Consider the following 27,525-nt stretch of genomic DNA (forward strand, 5'->3'; position numbering starts at 1 on the left):
CGCTGCTATCAAAGTCAGTCGGAACCCTTGACAATTATTACTATGTAATCACTGTCGTCAATACGGACCAAATATGAGATTAATGACTTGTAACCCTTGACAATGCCGAACGCAGTCTTCGGTGAAACGTCGGGACATTCACTCGCTCCTGGACCACGGCCTACAAGCCCGGAAAACGCTGACATGATTTATACTTCGATTAGGCACCAACATTCCCCATTGGGAATCTTTCATAATCGTTAGGACCAAATTTTCCTTCTGTTAACATAATTTCTTAGTAAAATTCCAATTTTTGGTTAAAGTTTCTTCAAATTCTTACGAAGTTTCACTTTTATTTCTGCTGTATTTACACTATGTGTATCCGGACACCCCCATCTTAGGTGTATTGTGCTGCCACTCCATAGCAGTCATTCGACATTGTGAGAGAGCAGAGTGGGGACTTCGAACGTGGTCAGGTGATTGGATGTCACTTGTGTCAGAAGTCTGTACGCAAGATTTTCACACTCTTAAACATCCCTAGGTCCACTGTTTCTGATGTGATAGTGAAGTGGAAAGGTGAAGGCACACGTACAGCATGAAAGCGTACAGGCCGTCCTCGTCTGTTGACTGACAGAGACCGCCGACAGTTGAAGAGGGTTGTCAAGTGTAATACGCATGCATCTATCCAGACCATCACACAGGAATTCCGAACTGCATCAGGATCCACTCCAAGTACTATGTTAGTTCGGCGGGAGGTGAGAAAACTTGGATTTCATGGTCGAGTGGCTGCCCATATGCCACACATCACGCAGGTCAATGCCAAACGACGCCTCGCTTGGTGTAAGGAGCGTAAACATTGGACGATTGAACAGTGAAAAAACGCTGTGTGGAGTGACGAATCACGGTACACAATGTGGCGACCCGATGGCAGGGTGTGGGTATGGTGAATGCCCAGTGAACGTCATCTGCCAGCATGTGTAGTGCCAACAGTAACATTCGGAGGCAGTGGTGTTATGGTGTGGTCGTGCTTTTCATGGCACTTATCACAGCACAGGTCTACATTGATGTTTTAAGCCCCTTCTTGCTTCCCACTGTTGAAGAGCACTTCGGGGATGGCGATTGCATCTTTCAACACGATCGAGCACCTGTTCATAATGCACAGCCTGTGGCGGAGTGAATACACGACAATAACATCCCTGTAATGGACTGGCCTGCACAGAGTTCCGACCTGAATCCTATAGAACACCTTTAGGATGTTTTGGAACACAGACTTCGTGCCAGGCCTCACTGACCGACATCGCTACCTCTCCTCAATGCAGCGCCCCGTGAAGAATGGGCTGCCATTCCCCAAGCAACCTTCCAGCACCTGATTGAACGTATGCCTGCGAGAGTGGAAGCTGTCATCAAGGCTAAAGGTGGGCCAATACCATATTGAATTCCAGCATTACCGATGGAGGGCGACACCAACTTGTACATCATGTTCAGGCAGGTGTCCAGATACTTTTGATCACGAAACATCAAAATTATTTTTTTTTTTTTTTTGCTAAGGGCTTTACGTCGCACCGACACAGATAGGTCTTATGGCGACGATGGGATAGGAAAGGCCTAGGAGTTGGAAGGAAGCGGCCGTGGCCTTAATTCATCAAAATTATTAGCTGCCTTAATGCTAGTTAACCATACGTTATATGATGATGGAAATGGAAGGATGTTCTCGACTGATGAAAGCAATCAGATGCAGATAAAAGAATCGGTGTGCTTTGAAAGGTTGGTTCCCAATGCTGTTGCAAACTGTTTTAGAAGAAATTGGTCCACACATGGAAAGCCATTTGTCAAATCAAGACAAATCCAAAGCAAATGTAGACTTATCTATGATTGGGGATGCATTTCTTCAACGACTTCAAGAGAAGAGGGGCAAGTTTGTTACACCTCCCACTACTAAGAAGAAAAACTCCAAGTGCCACCTGGACAGAGTGTAAGTGTGTCTGATTTATGCTCTACCAATAATACTAGTGCATCCCTGGAAAGCAGCAAACACCACGAAAAAGGTCCAAGAAAAGAAGACGTATTAAAAAACAACCAAGACCACCATATGAAAAAGAAAACAAACATTGGAAGACTCCACATCAGAAGAAGATGACGGATTCAGGAGGTGACAGCGACATCAGCCTCTACAATAGTGATGAGGAACATATAGGACACTTTTTTTTGAATTTTTCCCAAACCACAGCCAAATCAGCACCAACACCGGCACCTGTAAAGATAGATGACCTAGAAATAGGCACTTTTATTTTGGTAAAATGGAACAAGAAGGAATATCGGGAGTCATCCTCGCTATATAAGCAGAAGGTGTTAGAATCAACTCCATGGAGCCTACACTAAAAACAAAGATGTCTCATTGTATAAATTTGAAGACATGGTAATGAAAATAGAACCACCAAAACTAATAAAAAGAAGTTTGTTTTCTTTAACTGGACTCTAAACATACAATATAAGATATCACATTCACTGGATGTTCAAAAATTATGTTATTCTAATAACCATCAACCTACTTGGACCCAAACTGTGTTCAAATGATACTATCTATGAGAATTACAGTCTGGGTTCAAGTAACCCAACCTTCAGGTTAACTTGAGCTCAAATAAAATAAAAAAATAAACATATTTACAAAGTCACAAACAATGCGTATTGTACGTTAAAAGTATCTATAATAAACTACAGTTTAATCATATATGGTGAGTAAAAATCTGTTGTGCCCATTTTAAAAAATAATGTTAAAAGTCTCAGAATCTGGGCTCAAGGTAGCCCGCGTTTACGGTACCGGCTATGATAACTGAGATATTCAAGGATTTCGATTTTTGTTGCTAAGTGCGTATCAATGCAGAGCCACGAGAAAATGGGTGAAGAGAATTAAATGAAAATTGATATATAAAGGCAGAGAATAAAGCACTACAGTCTAGTCTATGTTATAAATAAATTTATTAATGCTGGATGAAGTTGTAGTTTAGGGGAAGGTGCCTAAAATACAATTTTTAAATACCTATGTTAATATGCAATTCAATAAAATCTTATTCAGAATGTGTAGATGACTTCATCTAGAATTCTGTATACAAGGTAGAATTCCATAATGAACCATGGGTGCACCAGCTAGTAATAATAATAAAATTTTAAACAAAATGAAATCAAAGTGTTCGCTTAGGCTTGTTAAATATTAACATGAATGTGACCTTCATGGTGCATGATAATGGTATATTTCCAACACAATCACACAACGTTAATTAATTTTGAATTCCAATGATTAATAATTTCGCCGAATACTTAACAAACGAAGCACATGCAGTTTATATTTTAACATTATGCATACATCTTCATTATAGACTGATTTATGCCTTTCAGTGTTCAGTCAGCAAACCTCTGCTGCCACAATCCTCTATTTGTAACTAGTTCTGTGCTCTATATCTCTTAATGGTCAAATTTAGATCACATAATTATTTGTTTGGAGAAATACTGTACTTTTTCGATATACAACGATTTGAAACAAAAATCTTGACCTTCCTGATGAACTCAATCTCAATTTCGGAAGACCACCCAGTATCAAACGGACAGTCTTTTACAAAAACAACTGTTTGCAAAAGTGTGTAAAGTAATTAAACTTCAGAAATGTATTTATAATAGTGCATTCCACAATCCAACTAAATTTCATGAAAATCAGACAGTGCGTTTTCATGTAATGATACTACAAAGTTGTTGTTTGCAAAAAATGGGCAAGAAAATAGGTACTTTTTGTATTCCACCTAATACAACTTTCACAAGAAACATAACAAAAATATGCAAATACCACCAAAGAACGCAGAATAAAACAAGCTTTACGACAGTGTGATTATATTTTAGATTGGTGGACTGCGTTTAAACTCGACCGCACATACTTTCTGCGCCAACAGTAGATACGATTTTTTCTGACACAAGGGCCTTTTGCATCGTGTATCTGCAGGTACAGTGAAAACCGTATCTACAACTTCTAACGATAAGAGGAAAGCATTAAAAGGTGTGAAAAACACGAGAGAACAAATATGAAAACATGTACACAGGGGCCAATAAAAATATCAAAGTATTATTGCAGATCACACTCTTTAAAACAAATGTTAGTAGAAGCCTTTTATCTTGGAGCAGTGGGTTATTAAACATTATTTTCTGGTCATACTATTAAACATAATAATAATATGCAGATAGTAGGTAGGGACCCTCTTTGGAGGCAGCCCTGCACAGGGAGTGGTGCTCCTGCCTATGCCAGTCCCAGAGCACACTGACCCGGTGTGTATCATCTGGTAAGGGTCCCAGTTCAGGGTTACAAGTGAAGACCTCAACGGAATCTACAGCGGAGAAGTTGAACTTCGGAACGGTGGAGATTGCGGATGAGGCAGCCCAATACTCAGGGAATAGTATGAGTACACTATTTATCTGCAGCGTTTGTCTCCTGTGTTAGGGGCGGCTGCAAGGTGCTTGGTCAACAGTCCCGAAGGCAGAAGAGGAATCTTAACTCCCAACGGCAATGAGAGCGAAAGAACCTAGTGGAGTAAATCACGAAAAAATATTCATTTCGGACTAACAATCCGTTCTTACTTTGGAAGCTAATTCTTTCCTTCACAAATCACAACTTCATTCACAAGATCGAAATGTCGCTGAAAGAAAGCACTACCCCAGGTGGCAGCTTGGCAGAGAATTCCACCATTGCACTATGCAATGCAATGGGACGTAGGGTTCCAGAGAGTCCCAACATCTGCGAGAAAGACGAGTCGGAGCATCTTGAAACACCTTCCAAACTCAAATTCAAGAAGAACTATTTAATTGGAATAATAAACGTCAACTCACTTACCAGAGTCAGAGAGAAAAAAGAACTAGAAAAGCTTTTGGACAAAAACCAAATCCAGATCCTAGCTCTACAAGAGACAAGATTCCTGGAAGAAAACATCATAGACATCAACCAATACAGCATATTCAAAGGAAAGCTGGCTATTAGAACGACAACCAACATGCATCTGCTCGGAACCTGCTTCTACATAAACAAGAAGATAGTAAACAATGTCACAGATTTCACTTCAAAATTTGAAAGACTGTCCCTACTAAGTATTAAATGGAAGAATAAGAGGTACACACTCATCAGTTGTCATGGCCTGATCAATGAAGACAACAAGAAGAACCCACAGAAAGTTTATGACTTCTGGGATCTTCCGGAAACTGAAATCACCCAGATACCCAAGAGCAACGTAAAAATCCTGCAGGGAGAACTCAACGCGCAGATTGGGAAGGAGTGAAAGCACAGAGACATCGTAGGGGAATATCCAGCACATAGGAGGACAAACAAGAATGGGGAAAGGCTCTTTGGACTCTGCAAAGCTTTTCAGTTGAAACTAATATCAACACACTTCAAGAAACTCCAGAGAAAATCAAACACATGGGAATCTCCGAATCCCAAACTAGGGGAATTCCAATTGGATCACGTAGCGATAACAAGGAAAAACTCAAAGGAGCTGATAAACATCAAAGTGATTAGGAACGGTGAATTCGATTCAGACCACTATTTCTTCAAAGTTAAAATCTGCTTTCTTGCAGTAGAACAAGAGAGACCCGCCTAAAATGATGAGATACAATACAAACAAAATGAACATAACTGAAGACATAATTAGAAACTTCATGGACAAAATCCGGACCAGCAGAAAGGGGAAATGGCAAGAACTATGCACGGGAATTAATGAAGCCGCAAAGAAAACACTCGGAGAGGCTAGGAGGAAAAGAGAAATATGGTGGAATGAAGCGTGCGAGGAAGCTCTCAGGGAGAGGTCCAAGAAATGGAGAAAATGGAAATGCTCCAGAGAAAAGGAACACATGGAACAATTCAGGGAACAGAGGAAAGAAACATCCAGGATATTTCGAAGGACTAAACGTTCATTTGAAAGAGCTCAACTCTAAGAGATCCAGACCGACTTTGTCAAGAATAATTCCAGAGACTTATCAGAACTTCAAGAGCAAACTCAAAGGATACCTAGCACCAAGTTTGAGCTTCAGAAACAAACGGGATAAAATCGGACTGAACAACCAAGAAAACTGTGAGATATAAGCCAGATACTTCACACTCTCTTGAATATTCCTTCCCAAACCTCCAAACTAGAATTTCCAGACATACCAGAGAACTCAGAAGGGGACGAACCACCAACAAAGAAAGAAGTCAAGGAAGCACTTGAAAACCTCAAAAACAACAAGGCAAGTGGAGGACTCGATAACAGCAGAAATGTTGAAATGGGCAGAACTGGAAATCTTAGATGATCTTCACCAAATCATCAAGGAAATCTGGGAGGAGACAATCCCAGAAGAATGGAAAACAGCACTTATCCACCCGCTGCATAAGAAAGGGGACTAACAGGATGTCAACAAATATAAGGGCGTGTCCCGCCTCCCAATCAACTATAAAAATCCTCTCAAAACTGCTTCTTAATAGAACAGAGGCAAATCTGGACCAACAAATAGGGGAATACCAAGCAGGATTTAGGAAAGGACGCTCCTGTAACCAACAAATATTCAACCTGAAATCAATAATCCGCCACAGAATGTTGAGTGGTAAGAAAATTGTGGTGTCGTTTATAGACTTCAAAAAAGCCTTTGATTAGGTGGACAGAGAGACGTTGGATAAGATCATAAGGGAATTTGGAGTCAAAACCAAACTGGCAAATATGATCAGAGAGACCCTACAGACATAACCTCCAAGGTAAAATTCTTGGGGCATCTCTCGCAATCATTTGAAATCAAGACAGGCGTGAGGCAAGGCAATGGACTATTCCCTCTCTTACTCAACTGTGTCCTAGAAAAAAGATAGTGAGAATATGGAACTCAGAACTCGAACATCAAGGGATAATCCCGATCTGTCTAGCCTTTCTGGATACCAAGAAAGCATTTGATGCTGTGAACAGAGAGGTGTGGGAAACATTGAAGAAATTGGAATACTGGATGACATGATACACAGGATCAAGAATTTGTATGAAGATACCCGCAGTAAAGTCAAAACACCTGTAGGAATGACTGAAACCTTTGATATAAAATCTGGGTTAAGACAAGGTGGTGTTTTGTCTCCTCTTCTTTTCATCACTGTGATGAACGAGATTCAGAGAAACGTACACCAGACCATTGGTGGTAAGAAAATGAAAGTTATCTTGTTCGCTGACGATATATGCTTGTGGGGAGACTCTAAAGAAGACCTTCAAGAACAAATCAACTCCTGGACAGAAGCTGCTAAAGAATATAGACTCATCTTCAGCCAAGAGAAAAGAGAGGTAATGGTCATGAAAAGATACGGACAACCAATGGGGCACATTGAAACGGAGGGGAAACAGCTACAGATTAACCATCAATTCAAATATCTTGGAATCTGATACTGATTCTATAGATAAGGAAATTTCCTACAGAATTCAGACAGGTACAAAATAGTTAAAGACATACTATGGAACAAGAAAATACCAACAAAACATAAGAGAGTCATATATGAAAACTATTATGTACCAATCCTGACCTATGGTTGCAAAATATGGACCATGAGAAATAAAGATGTCAGTGGAATCCAGGCAGCAGTAATGAGATTTGTCCGTAGAATGATTGGTAAAACAGGGACAGAGTCCGTAAAGAGGAAATCCGCAAGCAGGCTCAAGTTGTAAGACTGCAGGACAGAATAACAGCGCAGCGACTGAGACGGTATGGGCATATGCGACGCATGGGAGATGAAATATTACTGAAACAAATGTATGATCTAAAACTTGAAGACAAAAGACCAAGAGGGCGACCAAGACTCAGGTACACGGACACGGTGAAGATTGACGTTGAACAGTGAGGACATACTTTGGAAAGCATCGAAGAAGGAGAGAAGTTGAGAGACCGGAACTGATGGAGAAGCCTCGCTCGCTGACTCATCGCTTAAGATGGAACAACGTGGGGTATGTATGCATATACCCTTAAGCAATGAATGGGAGGTTACACTCGACCATGTGTGGCCGGCAGGAATGACTCTGGCCGCCATTTTGAATAAACTTCAACCAACTTGATCGATTAAGTCGAAACTCGAAGATGCGAGTTCAACCTTCGCGACCTCTGCGCGTTAAGACGCGGATGCCAGTCCACTTTCTGACAGATTTTAATTTTGTCTTCATTAGTAAAGAATTTCACGACTTTTTCCGTATCCATAACTAGGCTATTACAAGACAAATATGCACTATGCTAGTTTATTTCACACAATTATGTTCCTAATCTAGATATTGTAAAGGCTGCAGTATTACGTGACAAATATCCGCTACAGTTCACCGAACCAGTCAACACAAAATAAATTTCTAACTTCTGAATGGAAAGCGAAATACAAGCACTGTGTTATTCAGAAATCTCGCTGCCAACCGGCAAGCAAAACTCAACATCCCTGAGGTTAACGGCTTGCTCCCCGAAGGTGAAACTCATCCTGTAAAGTTCAGGAATTTAAGGCCTTTTTCCGTAACCACACAACTGTGTTGACAGCTCTCACCCGAGATGGAAATCACATTTCTTTCACAAGGGATGACAAATAACATTTTTAGGGCTAGGAAAAATGTGATTGTAATCGTACTAAGTGGTAATAGCGAAAACTTGTGATGTGATAGGTATGTTTATACGTTCCTTATCCAGATATAGGCTACCGTATCATGCTACAAATATTCGCTACAGTTCACTGTGTATCGGGAGGTAAACCTCAACCCCGCTCATTCAAAATCAGCGCCTTAATAAACTCCTCTATCGACCAAAGGTGAAAATGATACTATATGAACTTGGAACTTTAATCAGAAGATGTCACCACTGAAATATTAAGTAAATGCGTTATTGTGAAGTTTCCTAAACTGATTGAATTTCGCCTTGTTTTGTTTTCTGTTAGGCATGTAAATGAGCGAATGATGTGGGTAGATTTGTCAGTTGGAGGAATTAGGACTAGAATTGTCTCCGTGTATTCACCATATGAGGGTGCAGATGAGGATGAAGTTGACAAGTTTTATGAAGCATTGAGTGACATCGTGGTCAGGGTCAACAGCAAGAATAGAATAGTGCTAATGGGCGATTTCAATGCGAGAGTTGGGAATAGAACTGAAGGATACGAAAGCGTTTGCTGGACTTCTGTGCTAGTATGGGTTTAGCAGTTACAAATACATTCTTCAAGCATAAGGCTATTCACCGCTACACGTGGTAGGCTAGGGGTACCAGATCCATAATAGACTATATCTTAACAGACTTCGAATTCAGGAAATATGTTAGGAATGTACGAGTTTTTTGTGGATTTTTCGATGATACAGACCACTATCTGATCTGTAGTGAACTAAGTATCTCTAGGCCTAGGGTAGAGAAAGTGAAATCTGTCTGCAAACGAATAAGGGTAGAAAATCTCCAGGACGAGGAAATTAGACAGAAGTACATGGATATGATTAGTGAGAAGTTTCAAACAGTAGACAGTAAGCAGGTTCAGGATATAGAAAGTGAATGGGTGGCATACAGGGATGCTGTAGTAGAAACAGCAAGGGAATGCCTAGGAACAACTGCGTGTAAAGATGGGAAAAGGCGAACATCTTGGTGGAATGATGAAGTGAGAGCAGCTTTTAAACGTAAAAAGAAGGCTAATCAGAAATGGCTCCAAACAAGGGCCGAGGCAGACAGGGATTTGTATGTAGATGAAAGAAACAGAGTGAAACAAATAGTTGTTAAATCCAAAAAGAAGTCATGGGAAGATTTTGGTAATAACCTGGAAAGGCTAGGTCAAGCAGCAGGGAAACCTTTCTGGACAGTAATAAAGAATCTTAGGAAGGGAGGGAAAAAGGAAATGAACAGTGTTTTGAGTAATTCAGGTGAACTCATAACAGATCCCAGGGAATCACTGGAGAGGTGGAGGGAATATTTTGAACATCTTCTCAATGTAAAAGGAAATCATCCTGGTGGTGTTGTGAACAGCCAAGTTCATGGGGAGGAGGAAAATGATTTTGGTGAAATTATGCTTGAGGAAGTGGAAAGGATGGTAAATAAACTCCATTGTCATAAAGCAGCAGGAATAGATGAAATTAGACCTGAAATGGTGAAGTATAGTGGGAAGGCAGGGATGAAATGGCTTCATAGAGTAGTAAAATTAGCGTGGAGTGTTGGTAAGGTACCTTCAGATTGGACAAAAGCAGTAATTGCACCTATCTATAAGCAAGGGAACAGGAAGGATTGCAACAACTATCGAGGTATCTCATTGATTAGTATACCAGGCAAAGTATTCACTGGCATCTTGGAAGGAAGGGTGCGATCAGTCGTTGAGAGGAAGTTGGATGAAAACCAGTGTGGTTTCAGACCACAGAGAGGCTGCTAGGATCAGATTTTCAGTATGCGCCAGGTAATTGAAAAATGCTACGAGAGGAACAGGCAGTTGTGTTTATGTTTCGTAGATCTAGAGAAAGCATATGACAGGGTACCGAGGGAAAAGATGTTCGCCATAGTGGGGGACTATGGAATTAAAGGTAGATTATTAAAATCAATCAAAGGCATTTATGTTGACAATTGGGCTTCAGTGAGAATTGATGGTAGAATGAGTTCTTGGTTCAGGGTACTTACAGGGGTTAGATAAGGCTGTAATCTTTCACCTTTGCTGTTCATAGTTTACATTGATCATCTGCTGAAAGGTATAAAATGACAGGGAGGGGTTCAGTTAGGTGGAAATGTAGTAAGCAGTCTGGCCTATGCTGACGACTTGGTCTTAATGGCAGATTGTGCTGAAAGCCTGCAGTCTAACATCTTGGAACTTGAAAATAGGTGCACTGAGTATGGTATGAAAATTAGCCTCTCGAAGACTAAATTAATGTAAGTAGGTAAGAAATTCAACAGAACTGAATGTCAGATTGGTGATACAAAGCTAAAACAGGTCGATAATTTCAAGTATTTAGATTGTGTGTTCTCCCAGGATGGCAATATGGTAAGTGAGATTGAATCAAGGTGTCGTAAAGCTAGTGCAGTGAGCTCGCAGATGCGATCAGCAGTATTCTGTAAGAAGGAAGTGAGCTCCCAGACTAAACTATCTTTACATCGGTCTGTTTTCACACCAACTTTGCTTTACGGGAGCGAAAGCTGGGTGGACTCAGGATATCTTACTCATAAGTTAGAAGTAACAGACATGAAAGTAGCAAGAATGATTGCTGGTACAAACAGGTGGGAACAATGGCAAGAGGGTACTCGGAATTAGGAGATAAAGGCTAATCTAGGAATGAACTCGATGGGCGAAGCTGTACGCAAAAACCGGCTTCGGTGGTGGGGTCATGTGAGGCGAATGGAGGAGGATAGGTTACCTAGGAGAATAATGGACTCTGCTGTGAAGGGCAAGAGAAGTAGAGGTAGACCAAGGCGACGATGGTTAGACTCGGTTTCTAAGGATTTAAAGATAAGAGGTTTAGAACTAAATAAGGCCACAACACTAGGTTTTTTTTTTTTTTTTTTTTTTTTGCTAGTTGCTTTACGTCGCACCGACTCAGATAGGTCTTATGGCGACGATGGGACAGGGAAGGGCTAGGAGTGGGAAGGAAGCGGCCGTGGCCTTAATTAAGGTACAGCCCCAGCATTTGCCTGGTGTGAAAATGGGAAACCACGGAAAACCATTTTCAGGGCTGCCGACAGTGGGGTTCGAACCTACTATCTCCCGAATACTGGATACTGGCCGCACTTAAGCGACTGCAGCTATCGAGCTCGGTACAACACTAGTTGCAAATCGAGGATTGTGGCGACGTTTAGTAGATTCACAGAGGCTTGCAGACTGAATGCTGAAAGGCATAACAGTCTATAATGATAATGTATGTATGTATGTATGTTGTTTTGCTATACATCAAGAAGTTTGGACATTTTTCCACAGATGACACTACCAAAAAACTATGATCTTGCACTCTGGTGCAAAGTAAAGGAAGTTGTTATTGAAAGAAAGTTTGTGTTTATAGGTTTTCTCAACCTTCATATATATATATATTTTTATTGGTAACTCTAAGTTTGCAACACTTTTGTCTCATTCCGCCAGTTGTGAATCTGGCCAATGAAAAATTTCTGTAATTAATTTTCAGCCTATCACAGGCTCCTTGTTCGATTCTGAGTGTAACTTTTGAGTTCAACCAATAAAAATGAGAGGGTGTGTACGCATTTGCCCAGAATTCTCTCGAACCTTCCCTGAGGGTATATAAATTGCGGCTTTTCTGGCTATCTTGTCAACTGATCGCCATCTTTCTAAGTGTGTGTTCGGCCGGCAGAACATCTACAAGGTAATGGCCACATAAATTCTCTTTTCTGTAGCTACCTCTGCAGGTTTACCTGAGGGGAAGGTCCGAATCTTTAATTATGTAACAAACTTTTCTAAAATGTAAATCGTCTTTCGGCTAACATAAAAATTTCGTAAAGTTTTAACTGTAAATCGGGGATTGAGAGTGAGTTACCCTCTCAAGCTCCCCTTCATCTTGGTTTGAGGTGACTACGTTTTCGTAACTGTTTTCTTCCTGTAATGTGTTAAAGTGATTTCGATGGGAGCCACCTCAGTAGTTTGGGAATAGCCCCTGTTTCATCGGCCGAGAGCCCTGTAGGTTTTTATATTTCATTATCTGGAGCGCAGTGTTCGCCTTAATTCTGTTTGTGTTCGGGCTGTTTCTTTAACCTGTTCTTGTTTTTTGCAAAGGCCCAGTAGGTTGGGTACTAGATACCCCTGTGTAAATTTGTAAATAGTGCCTTGAAGGGCCAGAGCTTGTCAGATTTTCACGTAATGTTGCCTTGAGTAGGCTGGAAGAAATTGAGAGCCTGCAAGCTCTTTTCAAGATTTTGTAATAGTGGAGGGTCCCTCTGGAAGGCTTGACATTGTAATTTAGGGAGCAAGTGCTCTTGAATTAGGGGATTTCTGCCCTTGACTAAATTATTCCTCATTTTGAATTGTAAACTTGAGCTGGTAGCTCAGAATTGTAAAACTAGGGGCTTGAACCCCAAAATTGTTAATGTTCTGAATCCTAGATTTCTCCAAGTCTTGTTTCAAGATTGGCATTGTACCTGATTTTTCCTTGTGATTTCACCTAGTGGAAATTTGTTAACTTTGTTTTTTCTTGTACTGAAAGAAATATAACCTTTGTTACAGTTTTAATTCAATTCTTGATGTCGTAGTTAGACCCATTCAAGCCCGCACCTTCATTTACCTCTCTCTGCGTTCCACAAATACCCCGGAACACACTGTATCACTCAACACAAAATAAATTTCTAACTTCTGAATGGAATGCGAAATACTAGCACAAATAGGCCCACTGTGTTATTCAGCAATCTTGCTGCTAACTGGTAAGCAAAACTGAACATTCGTGATGCTAACGGCTTGCACCCCGAAGGTGAAACTCATCCTGTGAAGTTCAGGAATTTAAGGCCCTTTTTCGTAATCATGCATCTGTGTCGATGGCTCTCACCTGAGTTGGAAATCACATTTCCTTCACAAGGGATGACAAATAACATTTAGGGCTAGGAAAAATATGATTGTACTAAGCGGTAATAGCAAAAATTCATGATGCAATAAGTGATGTATTTTTATGTAGATTTATTACGATGAGAATCGGGACTTCCATGTAGTCATTGCTTTCTAAGATTCAGTTTTATCTGATGTTTCTATTAAGACATTCAATTTTAATGACACTTTGTCCTTTAAACTATCTTGATATGAATAGCTGAAAATGGCTGTTTACATCGGCCAAAACTACTGCTAGTAAAACAAAAAATATTGATTAGGTCGTCAATAAAACTTTCATTAAGAAAATACGTCATGTCCATCAACACGGGCCTAATGATAAAATTCATTGCTTATACATCCAAAAATTTCTTCCCAGTAGAATGAATCAAATTAGCCTACTCGCATAGTATGAAGCATATTAGAAAGCAATGATGAAGTCCTTACAGTATACTGTAGATTCCTCGGCACAGTCACATACCAACAAAACATTTTTGGTTATGCAAAAGTAATTTACAAACAGGCACTTAGCCTGTGTCCAATAAGGTGGCCATCTGGCAGCCATTATGATGTTGAGCCGCGAATGACGAGTGTTGCATGCTGGCAGAGACTAGGCACAGTTTGAGTTTCTGCCACGAGATGGCAGACAAGATCAGTACAGGCTCGCTTCATAATGACATATGTTCTCAAATATATCATTCCCGCGACGCGACTCGTATGCCGTAATTAATTTCAGCTGTGCGTAAATCATGCCACAGTTACATTTTATAGTAAGTAGGTACTATTCATGTAAATAGGAATTAAAATAGTATTTTATTAATTTTGACTTTCCCCGACTGAAGATTGCCCCTGAGGAAATAAAAAAGCTACTAAAAGTAAATGTGAGTTGATTACAAATTTGACATGTGTTGTTGCAATAAAACGTTTGGGAGATATGGTTTTGCAAGGCAGTCACTGCAACTTCTCTTATCCAGGTTAAAAGATTTGCAGAACTTTATGATAAAGAGAGGAATGGATCCTATGACTTTGCCACATCATCCAACTGTTGATAGAATGAACAGTGAATGCCCTTCGGACTGGGAATTTCACCGGTTCATAACATCGTTTTGAGCAATTTGGAAGTGCTGAATCCCAATTCATATGCCTGCATCTACCAGAGAAATGTTTATTGCACCATGAATTGTGTAGGGACCACACATGTGCTAAATGCCCTTCAAATTCAGAAAGTACAAAGGTTATTACTGTATTGTTCTTCAAGGAGATGTGGGCGCTTACAGAAAGGAATCAGATGGCACGATATTTAGTAAAAGCTCCAAGTGTGAATGTAAAGAAACCATTCCCTAAAAAGAAAAGCAACTTAGCAAACCACATAGGATTTATCCACAGCCAGAAGGGTTGTTGAAAGTGCATTCAGAATTATGGTAACCAAATGGAGACTTGACATGGGTGTGTGTCTTGCACAACATAAACATTGACAGAGATGCTATATATGAAGCTGCCCTTTTGGAAGTAGAACATCAGAAGCCAGGCTTCGCGTGTACATAATAGGTATAATCTAAGGGCAAAGTGAATAACATTAGCTTTATGTGAATACTTTAACCGTAACACCAGAAAATCGTTTTTGTTGACATAGTATGAATTATTTGTATTGCTGAAAGGCTTCGGTAGACGTACAAAGGAAATACTATACTGTACTTTCAAAGCACTTTACATAACTTATTTTTACTAATTTTGTTCACTGAAACTGTTAGTTATTGTGTCAATAAGTTAACAATTGAGGCCGACCTCCGGACGTGGTACAGACTCTTACCACTTAATTTTCTTCTAGCTTGTAAAGTTTTAAAGTTGTCGAGATGGAAATGGTATATCTTTGAAGGTGGAGATCTATAGCTTCGTTGTATGAATCAGCCCAAATCAGTGTTTCTTTTTTTTTAAATTCTAAAGTCTTCCGCTTGAGAGCATGTAGGCTAAAATTTCTGCTGCATTCTAGTGGATGTAGTTTCATTACAGGTTTCCTCATGTAGGCTGACAGTATAAATTATCATCTCTTCACTGATATGAATATTGACAGTGTCTGATGAGAATTCCTATAATTCTTTCGATGCCTTGGAACCTTTTACGACTCGTAATTACTCGACTTGCTGTCACTTTGAAATATGATATTGTGAGACCCAGAAGGATGGCGCGGTGCAGTTTGAATGAAAGGGAAGTAATTGTACGTCCAACGCGTGTCCCGTTTCTCTATGGAGTCAGGTATGAGGCAAGATTAATCTGTCGTCGCGGGTTTTTATGATATAAAAGGGAAGTAATTAAGTTTTAATAAATCAGACGATAACAGTACTACACCATACTGAATTCAGCAAAGTGAGAGTGGACGCATAACATAAGGAGTGGGAGGGCATGGTGCACACGGCCAAGTAATGGACAAAAAAACACGGCAAGTATACGCACTCTTTCTCATGAACTAATCATCCCATTAACCAGGGATTTCTGCTAAATGAATATTTGAACTACTGTTCCAGATTCTTCTGCTCAAAGTTCCCGAGGCAACGATTACCATAGTTTTCATTGAAACAACCCATGGCACTTTCATTTTGTACAAAATGTGGACGGTCTGTTCTTCATAGCTAAAATATAAGTTAATGAATGTAAACTACATTCTTTTGAGTCTCTACTGTAAACATCTGAAAATAATCTGAGCTAAACTGTTGTAACCATGAATTTTTAAACAGATTGCTGCATTCTCTAAATCACTGATGGGTAAAGCGGCACTCAATGTTGCCCGTCGCTGGGAGTTAATAAATGCTGAATTATATTCAATGGCTACTTCCAATTCTCGTATCTCATAATGGAGGCCTTGATGAGAGTTTCTACCTCACATCACTTAAATGGTGGCAAGTAATATCAACCTTGTACTAGCAGACTTGCTCGACTCGGCCCGACTGGCTCACTGCATTGCAATGGTGGTTTGTTTTGCCGAGTTCCATTCGGCAGTGCGAGTAGCACCTTACATTTGCCACTTTCCTACCGAATATGTTGGTGCTTTCATCCATGGAGACCCATATTTTGTTGCTGCCAACATTATTTCTTATTTTGGTTACCAGGAATGTGGACTCAGAGAGAATGGGATAATTTGTATATTTTCTTGAGAACTTTTGGAAACTAGGTACCTCTACCTTACAGAGGAATGTCTGACGACACTGTCCTTAGAACACTTTACAACCTCACCCTATCAGAGTACTTTATTTCAGGCGTATTTAAATTACACTAAACAAATCATTAGGGGCACAGACAGTGTGTGCCTGAAATTCCTTTCCATCACTCCACAGAACACTGGCTATGAGGAAGGAGGTAAATCCCACTACCACCAAGTGAAGGTTGGCAAACAAACCTCATTAAGATCAGCTGCACAAACTGCTGAAATGTTAAATACTACATAAATATGATTGAAAGTATGCTCTTATTCAATAATTTGGCCAAAATGTGGTCAAATATGCATTTATATGGTCAATCAAAAATGGCTTTATCGTGTTCACAAAAGTTAGAAACGTGTTTAAATTAACTTAGACAAGGTGAAACAGGCTTGAGCAAATATTTAGCAAATAACTAATGGTACAGACAACAAAACTCTGAGGATGGAAATATACACAGTCGAATCACATGATTACGACCAGCTGCACTTCCTGCTCCCAGACAAATGGCACAGCGATGCCCCTGTGCTAAAAGTGTATAACCGCCGTGGAAACTGTGGAACGTCGACTTTGATCGGCCCATGCATGGATATTCTCTAAAATTCAATATCTTCCACAAGAAAAATTAAGAAGTACTGTAAAATATGCTTCTCATCCTTCCTTTTACTGCAAATAACAAATTCCGTGGAATCCAATTTCAGTCACTTTCATTGTCCGAGTACTGCTACAATTTTATTTATTCCTGTGTGATTCACTTCAGGTGTTAAAATGACAATGATACAGGAACATTATTTTGCAATTTGGAGAGGATTTTTTTGCAGATGGTCAGATACCTTTCTGAGAAATATGCACAGTGAAAGGGATAGCAGATACAGCACATTGTGTCGGTGGACTGAATAATATGCTAACAATGACAATATACTGTAGAGAGGCTCAGTTATTTTGCTTGAAAGAAAAAAATTAAAAATAAAATATACTCTCTTGCATGTTTCTATACTTATCATTATTATATGACACTTTGCATTCAGGGAATAAAAGTTAATGGTGAAAGGATACATTGTATCAGATTTGCAGATGACATTGTATTAATTGCAGGCTCAGAAAAAGAAAGGAATAGAATGTTGAAAGTCCTCTCATGCACTCTTAACACACTAATGACGGAGTACGTTAATTAACGTAGTTCCGTATCGGTGCGCGGGTGACCGGCTACGTAAATTAACATTTTCTCACATTGCTTCATTCTTGTGTGATTTTATCCTCTCCGCCGTTTATTAATCGAAATATTTCGTTTTGTTTAATAACTAAAGTCTTTGTTGATCAGAATTTAGATAGATATATTCTTTCCTTGACAATGCTTTCGGCACAGGAAGGTCGATTTCATAACACTTGGTACCGTGTGACCGAGTGTATTGTCAGATGTCAGCATGGCGCGCCATAGCAAAGACAGCTTGAACGATTATGAAATATTTGAAGAATTTCATGCTGATAGTTTATCTGATGTCGCTAGTGGAAGTATTAGTGATTGTGAAGATGTGTGTCCGTCAACATCAAAATATACGCGCGGAAGTGAAAGTGCAACATTCAGTTCAGACGAGTTTGCTGACGGCGACAATAATACGAGTGAAGATACCAGTGATAGTAGTGACAGTGAGGTTGATGGATGGACAATTAAGGATGAAAACACAGTCCTAGAACCATTTCCAGGTTTTACAGGTATTCATATTTCATCCTACTTCTCATGCTAGGTGTGCTTCAGTTGTCGGTCCACAGGAAAGAATGGAGTAGCACGTGCCCGGACAACAATGTGCTAAACTATGGAAATTAAAAGTAAACAAACAGAAAACGAAAGTAATGGTAGTAAGGAAAAATATGGAAGAAATCAAAACCAATATAAAAATTGATGAAGTCAGAATTGATCAGGTGAAACAATTCTGTTATCTTGGTTGTATGATAACAGAGGATAATAGATGCTTCCTGGAAGTAAAGAGAAGAATAGCATTGGCAAAACAGGCATTTATGAGCAAGAAAAACATTTTAACCAGCACACACATGAATATAGACTGACTGACAGAGCAAATGCAACACCAAGAAGGAGTGGTTCGAAAGGGATGAAAGTTGGGGAAAAAACAGAGACGGCACGGACGAATAATTGATGTTTATTTCAAACCGATATGCAGGTTACACAATGCGCACGGCATTGACTCAGTAGGATGTAGGACCACCGCGAGCGGCGATGCACGCAGAAACACGTCGAGGTACAGAGTCAATAAGAGTGCGGATGGTGTCCTGAGGGATGGTTCTCCATTCTCTGTCAACCATTAGCCACAGTTGGTCGCCCGTACGAGGCTGGGGCAGAGTTTGCAAACGGCGTCCAATGAGATCCCACACGTGTTCGATTGGTGAGAGATCCGGAGAGTACGCTGGCCACGGAAGCATCTGTACACCTCGTAGAGCCTGTTGGGAGATGCGAGCAGTGTGTAGGCGGGCATTATCCTGCTGAAACAGAGCATTGGGCAGCCCCTGAAGGTACGGGAGTGCCACCGGCCGCAGCACATGCTGCACGTAGCGGTGGGCATTTAACGTGCCTTGAATACGCACTAGAGGTGACGTGGAATCATACGCAATAGCGCCCCAAACCATGATGCTGCGTTGTCTAGCGGTAGGGCGCTCCACAGTTACTGCCGGATTTGACCTTTATCCACGCCGACACCACACTCGTCTGCGGTGACTATCACTGACAGAACAGAAGCGTGACTCATCGGAGAACACGACGTTCCGCCATTCCCTCATCCAAGTCGCTCTAGCCCGGCACCATGCCAGGCGTGCACGTCTATGCTGTGGAGTCAATGGTAGTCTTCTGAGCGGACGCCGGGAGTGCAGGCCTCCTTCAACCAATCGACGGGAAATTGTTCTGGTCGATATTGGAACAGCCAGGGTGTCTTGCACATGCTGAAGAATGGCGGTTGACGTGGCGTGCGGGGCTGCCACCGCTTGGCGGCGGATGCGCCGATCCTCACGTGCTGACGTCACTTGGGCTGCGCCTGGACCCCTCGCACGTGCCACATGTCCCTGCGCCAACCATCTTCGCCACAGGCGCTGCACCGTGGACACATCCCTATGGGTATCGGCTGCGATTTGACGAAGCGACCAACCTGCCCTTCTCGGCCCGATCCCCATACCCCTCGTAAAGTCGTCTGTCTGCTGGAAATGCCTCCGTTGACGGCGGCCTGGCATTCTTAGCTATACACGTGTCCTGTGGCACACGACAACACGTTCTACAATGACTGTCGGCTGAGAAATCACGGTACGAAGTGGGCCATTCGCCAACGCCGTGTCCCATTTATCGTTCGCTACGTGCGCAGCACAGCGGCGCATTTCACATCATGAGCATACCTCAGTGACGTCAGTCTACCCTGCAATTGGCATAAAGTTCTGACCACTCCTTCTTGGTGTTGCATTTGCTCTGTCAGTCAGTGTAGATGTCAGAAAATGCTTTGCAAAATTATTTGTATGGAGTACACTTCAGTATGGAAGTGAGAGTTGGACTCTGGGTAAATTAGAAAGGAATCAACTTGAAGCTGCTGAAATGTGGATATGGCGGAAAATGACCAGAACGAGCTGGACGGAAAGAAAAACCAACCTGGAATCTTAAGGGAAGTTAAAGAAGGGAGAAGATTATTAAATGAAATGGAAAACAAGAAATTAAAATTTATTGGACATGCCATCACACACAATACTTTCATCACTAACATACTTGAAGGGAAATAAAGGGAGAGGAAGACCCAGGATGAAGTATTTGGACGACATCAAGAAGAGGTTAGGTTGTGTCAATTACATGCAACTGAAACGAACAGCCAATGAAAGAAAAGAGTGGCTGCATCGACAAGGCATTAGCCTTTAGAATATTGATTGATTGACTTTGTATTCACTCCATTGCAAGTTAAAGGTACATATTTATTATTTTCGATATATATGTATTTTCCTTCATATTTTTGGATAATTTTCTTGCTCATTTTAAGTAATTTTCTGAGGTATCTTAGGTCATTTTTTTGAATATATTATGTCATAGGTCGCATAGGCTCCTTCCTACTGCTAGTCCGTACTATGGGTAGATCAAATGCCACGATTCAACCACTTCAGTTCTATACATCACAACTTACCTCTCCGATAGTGAAATCAAACTGCCGTGCTCTGATAATCATCTCCATTTGGAACACGTAACCCTTGGATACGCAAGACTCCACGAGCTTTTCCAGTACTGATTTCTTGTACAGTCTGCAACAGTAAATTCAGCATTCAGAGTGTAATGTTGGAGAAATGTAATGAGGTCTATTGTGTAGTGAGAGTTACCTGAAGCTGCCGGTGAGGTCAGAGGCTCCAGGTCTCAGCAGCAGCTGAGTCAAGAAGTTCGCTCCCCGGCTCACAAGCTTACGTTTGAAGTCCCAACCGTACACTCCTCCCGATCCCACATACCGGCTTCCCGATACAACGTCGTAGTTGCATTCTTCTTGCTTCTTGATGAATTCGGGGATAAACTTGGGCTACAGGGCACAGACAAGAAACAAATTACTCTAGTTATCCTCACACCATCACAAGATAAGATCACTGGTGTAAAAAAAAGTAGTAATAATAATAATAATAATAATAATTGTATGGCCTTAGCTACCGTGTGCAGACATTTCAATGTGGCGCCATCTGGCTGTCTGCTCGACAATTTTGATGTTCCATTTTACTCTAGGCCCACTAGATGGCAGACCGAGTAAACCAAAACTCTCTTGGGCGTCTGTTGTGTGTGTCCTCCGCGCCTACAATCTCCGCAGCCCGCCCGACACATGGATGTTTCCAGAGACCACGAGGCAGACTGCAGTGCGCTGACGTGATCGTCAGTGACGTCAGCCAGCGCTATAAAAGGAGCAACGTTTCTCGCCTCTCCAGGACTCCTACAGTGTCCAATGACCAGACTACACCGCAAGTCAGACACGGAGGCACCCTCTTAAAAATGTGTTCTGAATAGGTGGACTGATTGCTGGCCGTAAGGTTTCACCTGTGGACATTGCCTCATTCATCCTGCATCCCGTAGCCACGTCGAGCACCCATCCAAGCATTCTGCTACTCACTCAAGTCCCCTACAGTGCTCCGACTCCAATCATAGCATTCTGCTATATATGAACATTAGACGCAAGTTCCTTGCAAGTTATACGCCTCCTGTTAGCATTCTGCTAATACGAACTCTCTCTACAAGTTCCACTTGTAATTATACATGACTATCAAGAACATTCTCTCATTTGAACAGACTGTCTCATCAAGACAAGATTGAATGTATATAGGAATCGCCATTTGTACCTATGTAAATAATACTCAGGCCCTCAGCCTACTACCTTATATTAACATTAAATGTGTGCAACTCAACAAGCTTCAAGAAAAGTTTCGTTCTATTTTATGTACTTGTTGTATAAATGTGTTGAAGCAATAAACTTTCATGTTGTGCCTTGTATACTAAGTTCCTTGTATACAACGCAACAAAATTGGCGACGAAGAAAACTTCGTAGTAGGTCTCGCCAACAATATTGGCGACGAGGAAAACGTTATTAGTGTGTATCGCCAACAAAATTGGCGATGAGGCACGCCAATAACAACAATATTAGCGACAAGGACACGTTTCGCGCAGACACGTCACCAATATTGACAACAAGCAAACGTTCCAAGTGGTTACGCCGGCGCTGGCCTTCTAACCCCAACTTGGCAGGTTTGATCCTGGCTCAGTCCGGTGGTATTTGAAGGTGCTCAAATACGACAGCCTCGTGTCGGTAGATTTACTGGCACGTAAAAGAACTCCTGCGGGACTAAATTCCGGCACCTCGGCGTCTCCGAAGACCGTAAAAGTAGTTAGTGGGACGTAAAGCAAATAACATTATTATTAAAGATTTCCATGTCTCTTTCCTCTCTTCCAGGCCTGTTTGTTCCTATAATTCCCACCTCCTTATATTATCACAAACTAATTTTATCCCCAATATTTCATCCCTTTCATCGGTAAACCATTTATGTGAACAGTAAGTTTCCTTCACCAGAATAAACACCCGCTCCCCTCCCTTTTTATCTCCTCGGTCTCTACGACAGACTGTGTACCCTTCTGGAAATACTTCTCTATTACCCACCCCTTCTTTCAACCACGATTCCACTCCTATCACCACATCAGTCTCATAAGATTCCATCAATGTACCGAATTTTAATAGTTTATTTACTACCCTTTGACAGTTTACCAAGAGCATTTTCAGGGCCCCTTCCTCCCTAAAACTTGACTGTTGCAATTGGGTAACTTGAAGTTCCTTACTATCCTGAGTTTCTTTTTCTAGTTGACTGAGCCAGCTTGAAGTACAGCTGGCTCTTTCTACTAGTTTTCCTGGTCAGTTTCATATATGACTCTCTTACATTTTGTTGGTATTTTCTTGTTCCATATTATGTCTCTAACTATTTTAAAGTTGCTACCTGCCTGAATTCTGTGGGAAATTTCCTTATCTATAGAACCAGTATCAGAGATAACACTTCCAAGATATTTGAATTGATGGTTCATCTGTAGCTGTTTCCCCTCCATTTCAATGTGTCCCATTGGTTGCCCGTATCTCTTCATGACCATAACCTCACTTTTCTCTTGGCTGAAGATGAGTCCATATTCTTTAGCAGATTCTGCCCAGGAGTTTATTTGTCCTTGAAGATCTTCTTTAGAGTCTCCCGACAAGCATATGTTATCATCCGCGAACAATATAACTTTCACTTTGTTACCTCCAATGGTTTGGTGAACTTTTCTCTGGATCTCGTTCATCACAGTGATGAAAAGAAGAGGAGACAGAACACCACCCTGTCTTAACCCAGATTTTATATCAAAGGTTTCAGTCATTCCTACAGGTGTTTTGACTTTACTTCGGGTATCTTCATACAAATTCTTGATCCGGTGTATCATGTCATCCTGTATTCCAATTTTCTTCAGTGCTTCCCACACCTTCTCTCTATTCACTGCATCAAATGCTTTCTTGATATCCAGAAAGGCTAACCACAAATCTCGGTTGTGTTCATAGTATTTTTCCATTAACTGACGGACTGTAAAGATTAAATCAGTTGTTGATCTCCCCTTCCTGAATCCATACTGTTCTTCGAAGAGGTTCTCTTCAATAAGGGGTCTGATTTTACGCTCTATAATTCTCTCATAAAGTTTACCAACTTGAGATGTTAAAGTGATGCCTCTATAGTTGGAACATTTCTTTCTGTCTCCTTTCTTGAAGATTAGAATTATGATGCCAGTTTTCCAATCGACTGGTATGTCCCCTTCTTTCCAGATCTTACGAAAGAGTCTGTAGATCCAATGCTTTCCAGAAATACCCATTGCCTTGATCATTTCTCCATTAATTTCATCAGCCCCTGCTGATTTTCCAGTTTTGATCTATTTCCAGGCATATTCTACATCATTCCATGTTAATTCTAACCTGTTGTCAGAGGCAGACTTGCAGGAGGTGATACTGGTACTGTCTTTTTGTGTAGGCTGCATGCAATTCACATTTAGCAATTCATCAAAGTAAGTCCTCCAAGTCTCTTTGATCTTCTCATCTTCAGTGATCAGATTTTCATTATCATCTCTTAGGTGTTTGGAGTGTTCTTTATCTCTTTTTCTATTTTTCATCATCCCATATAATATTTTCTTATTACCATTAACATCCTCTTTCAATTCATCACTCCACTTGTTCAACCACTTCTCTCGTTCTTCTGTAACAACTTTGCTTGTTTTTTAGCAACCCTGTATAGTTCCTTATTATGATCAGTCTGGTTCTTGAAATATTTTCTGAACATGTTGTTCTTGTTCAGGAGAGCAGTTCTTGTTCTGTCATTCCACTGTGGAGTTCCCTTCCATCTTCTTGTGCCACTGGTTCGTCCACAAACCTTCTCAGTTATCATTACTAGATTTTCTTTCAGATCCTTCCATTCCTCCTCAACTGTACTTTCATCTGTTTTGGTATCACTGTTTTGATGTTTTCTTGGAAATCTATTATTCTATGATTGTCCTTCAGCTTCCAGGTCTTGAGTTTACTTCTTTTAAAACCTCCTCTGCGAACCATGTGACCTTGCTGCGGAGGGGAGGCTTGCGTGTCCCAATGATGCAGATAGCCGAGCCGCAGGTGCAACCATATCGGATGGGTATCTGTTGAGAGACCAGACTAACGAATGGTTCATCGAAAGGGGGGTAGCAGCCTTTCGGTTGTTGCAAGGGCGGCAGTCTAGATGATTGACTGATACGGCCTTGTAATAATACTCAACATGGCTTAGCTGTGTTGATACTGCTACACGGCTGAAAGCAACGGGAAACTACAGCCGTAACTACCTCCCGAGGACATGCAGCTCTCTCTGTATGAATGGTGTACTGATGATGGCTTCTCCCGGGTAAAATATTCCGGAGGTAAACTAGTCCACCATTAGGATCTCCGGGTGGGGACTACACGAGAGGGGGCGATCAGCAGGAAGATGGATACTGACATTCTGCGAGTCGGAGCGTGGAATGTTAGAAGTTTGAATCGTTGTGGTAGGTTAGAGAATCTGAAAAGGGAGATGGATAGGCTAAAGTTAGATGTAGTTGGTATAAGTGAAGTACGTTGGCAGGAAGAACAAGATTTTTGGTCAGGTGACTACCGAATTATCAACACGAAATCAAACAGGGGAAATGCAGGAGTTGGTTTAATAATGAATAAGAAAATAGGGCAGCGCGTAAGCTACTACGACCAGCATAGTGACAGAATTACTGTCGTCAAGATAGACACCAAACCAATGCCCACCACAATAGTGCAGGTTTATATGCCCACTAGTTCAGCGGATGATGAAGAAATCGAAAGAATATATGAGGAGATAGAAGATTTAATACAATATGTAAAAGGTGACGAGAATCTAATTGTGATGGGAGACTGGAATGCAGTGGTAGGCCAAGGAAGAGGAGGTAGTACAGTAGGAGAATTTGGATTGGGACAAAGGAACAAAAGAGGAAATCGGCTGGTTGAATTCTGCACTGATCATAATTTAGTCCTTGCCAATACGTGGTTCAAACACCACAAACGACAGGTGTATACGTGGACGAGACCTGGAGACACTGGAAGGTATCAAATAGACTTCATTATGATTAGGCAGCGATTCAGAAAGCAGGTGTTGGATTGCAAAACTTTCCCAGGAGCAGACGTGGACTCTGACCACAACTTGTTGGTCATGAAATGCCATCTGAAGTTGAAGAAATTGAAGAAAGGAAAGAATGCAAAAAGATGGGATCTAGACAAGTTGAAATAAAAGAGTGTGAGGGATTGTTTCAAGGAAAGTGTTGCACAAGGACTAAATGAAAAGGCTGAAGGAAACACTGTAGAGGAAGAGTGGAGAGTCATGAAAAATGAAGTCAGTAGGGCTGCTGAAGAAATGTTAGGAAGGAAGAAAAGATCAACTAAGAATCAGTGGATAACTCAGGAGATACTAGACCTGACTGATGAACGACGAATATACAAGAATGCTAGAAATGAAGAGGGCAGAAAAGAATACAGGTGATTAAAGAATCAAGTGGATAGAAAGTGCAAGGTAGCTAAGGGAGAATGGCTGAAGGAGACGTGCAAGGATGTCGAAGGCTGTATGGTCCTGGGAAAGGTAGATGCTGCATACAGGAAAATCAAGGAAACCTTAGGAGAAAGGAAATCTAGGTGTATGAATAGTAAGAGCTCAGATGGAAAGCCACTTTTAGGGAAAGAAGACAAAGCAGAAAGATGGCAGGAGCATATCCAACAGTTGTATCAAGGTAAAGATGTAGATAATTTGGTTCTGGAACATGAAGAGGCTGTTGATGCTAATGAAATGGGAGACCCAATTTTGAGGTCAGAGTTTGACAGAGCTGTGAGTGACCTAAATAGGAACAAGGCACCTGGAATTGATGACATTCCCTCTGAATTACTGACTGCCTTAGGAGAAACCAGCATGGCAAGGTTATTTCATTTAGTGTGCAAGATGTATGAGACAGGAGAAGTCCCATCAGATTTTCGGCAGAACGTTGTTGTACCTATTCCCAAGAAAGCCGGTGCTGACAGGTGTGAAAACTACCGCACCATTAGTTTAGTATCTCATGCCTGCAAAATTTTAACACGTATTATTTACAGAAGAATGGAAAAACAAGTTGAAGCTGAGTTGGGAGAAGATCAATTTGGCTTCAGAAGAAATGTAGGAACACTTGAAGCAATCCTAACTTTACGCCTGATCTTAGAGGATCGAATCAAGAAGGACAAGCCCACGTACATGGCATTCGTAGATCTAGAAAAGGGATTCGATAATGTTGATTGGACCAAGCTATTTATGATTTTGAAGATGATAGGGATCAGATACCGAGAACGAAGAATTGTCTACAATCTGTATAAAAATCAGTCTGCAGTGATAAGAATTGAGGGCTTTGAAAAAGAAGCAGCAATCCAGAAAGGAGTGAGGCAAGGCTGCAGTTTGTCCCCTCTCCTTTTCAATGTTTACATAGAACAGGCAGTAAAAGAAATCAAAGATAAATATAAGATAAAGATAAGGAGAGGAAATCAAAACCTTGAGATTTGCCGATGATATTGTTATTTTATCTGAGACTGCAGAAGATCTCGAGAAGTTGCTGAATGGTATGGATGAAGTCTTGGGTAAGGAGTACCAGATGAAAATAAATAAGTCCAAAACAAAAGTAATGGAGTGCAGTCGAATGAAGGCAGATGATGTAGGAAACATTAGATTAGGAAATGAAGTCTTAAAGGAAGTAGATGAATATTGTTATTTGGGTAGTAAAATAACTAACAATGGCAG

At 41.0% G+C, this 27,525-nt stretch overlaps 1 protein-coding gene across 1 annotated transcript in view; it reads right to left on the reverse strand.

The window, feature by feature from the left end:
- Nucleotides 1-27,525, reverse strand: part of Dpm1 (Dolichyl-phosphate mannosyltransferase subunit 1) — a 53,826-nt gene that overhangs the window by 16,016 nt on the left and 10,285 nt on the right. The window contains exons 3-4 of the mRNA XM_067149672.2: nucleotides 21,040-21,230; nucleotides 20,850-20,964 (exon numbers count right to left, since the gene is read on the reverse strand). Coding sequence (XP_067005773.1) covers nucleotides 20,850-20,964; nucleotides 21,040-21,230 — 306 coding nt within the window. The remainder of the gene's footprint in view (nucleotides 1-20,849; nucleotides 20,965-21,039; nucleotides 21,231-27,525) is intronic.

This window comes from Anabrus simplex, chromosome 6, assembly GCF_040414725.1.
Source record: "Anabrus simplex isolate iqAnaSimp1 chromosome 6, ASM4041472v1, whole genome shotgun sequence".
Classification (NCBI taxonomy): Eukaryota; Metazoa; Arthropoda; class Insecta; order Orthoptera; family Tettigoniidae; genus Anabrus; species Anabrus simplex.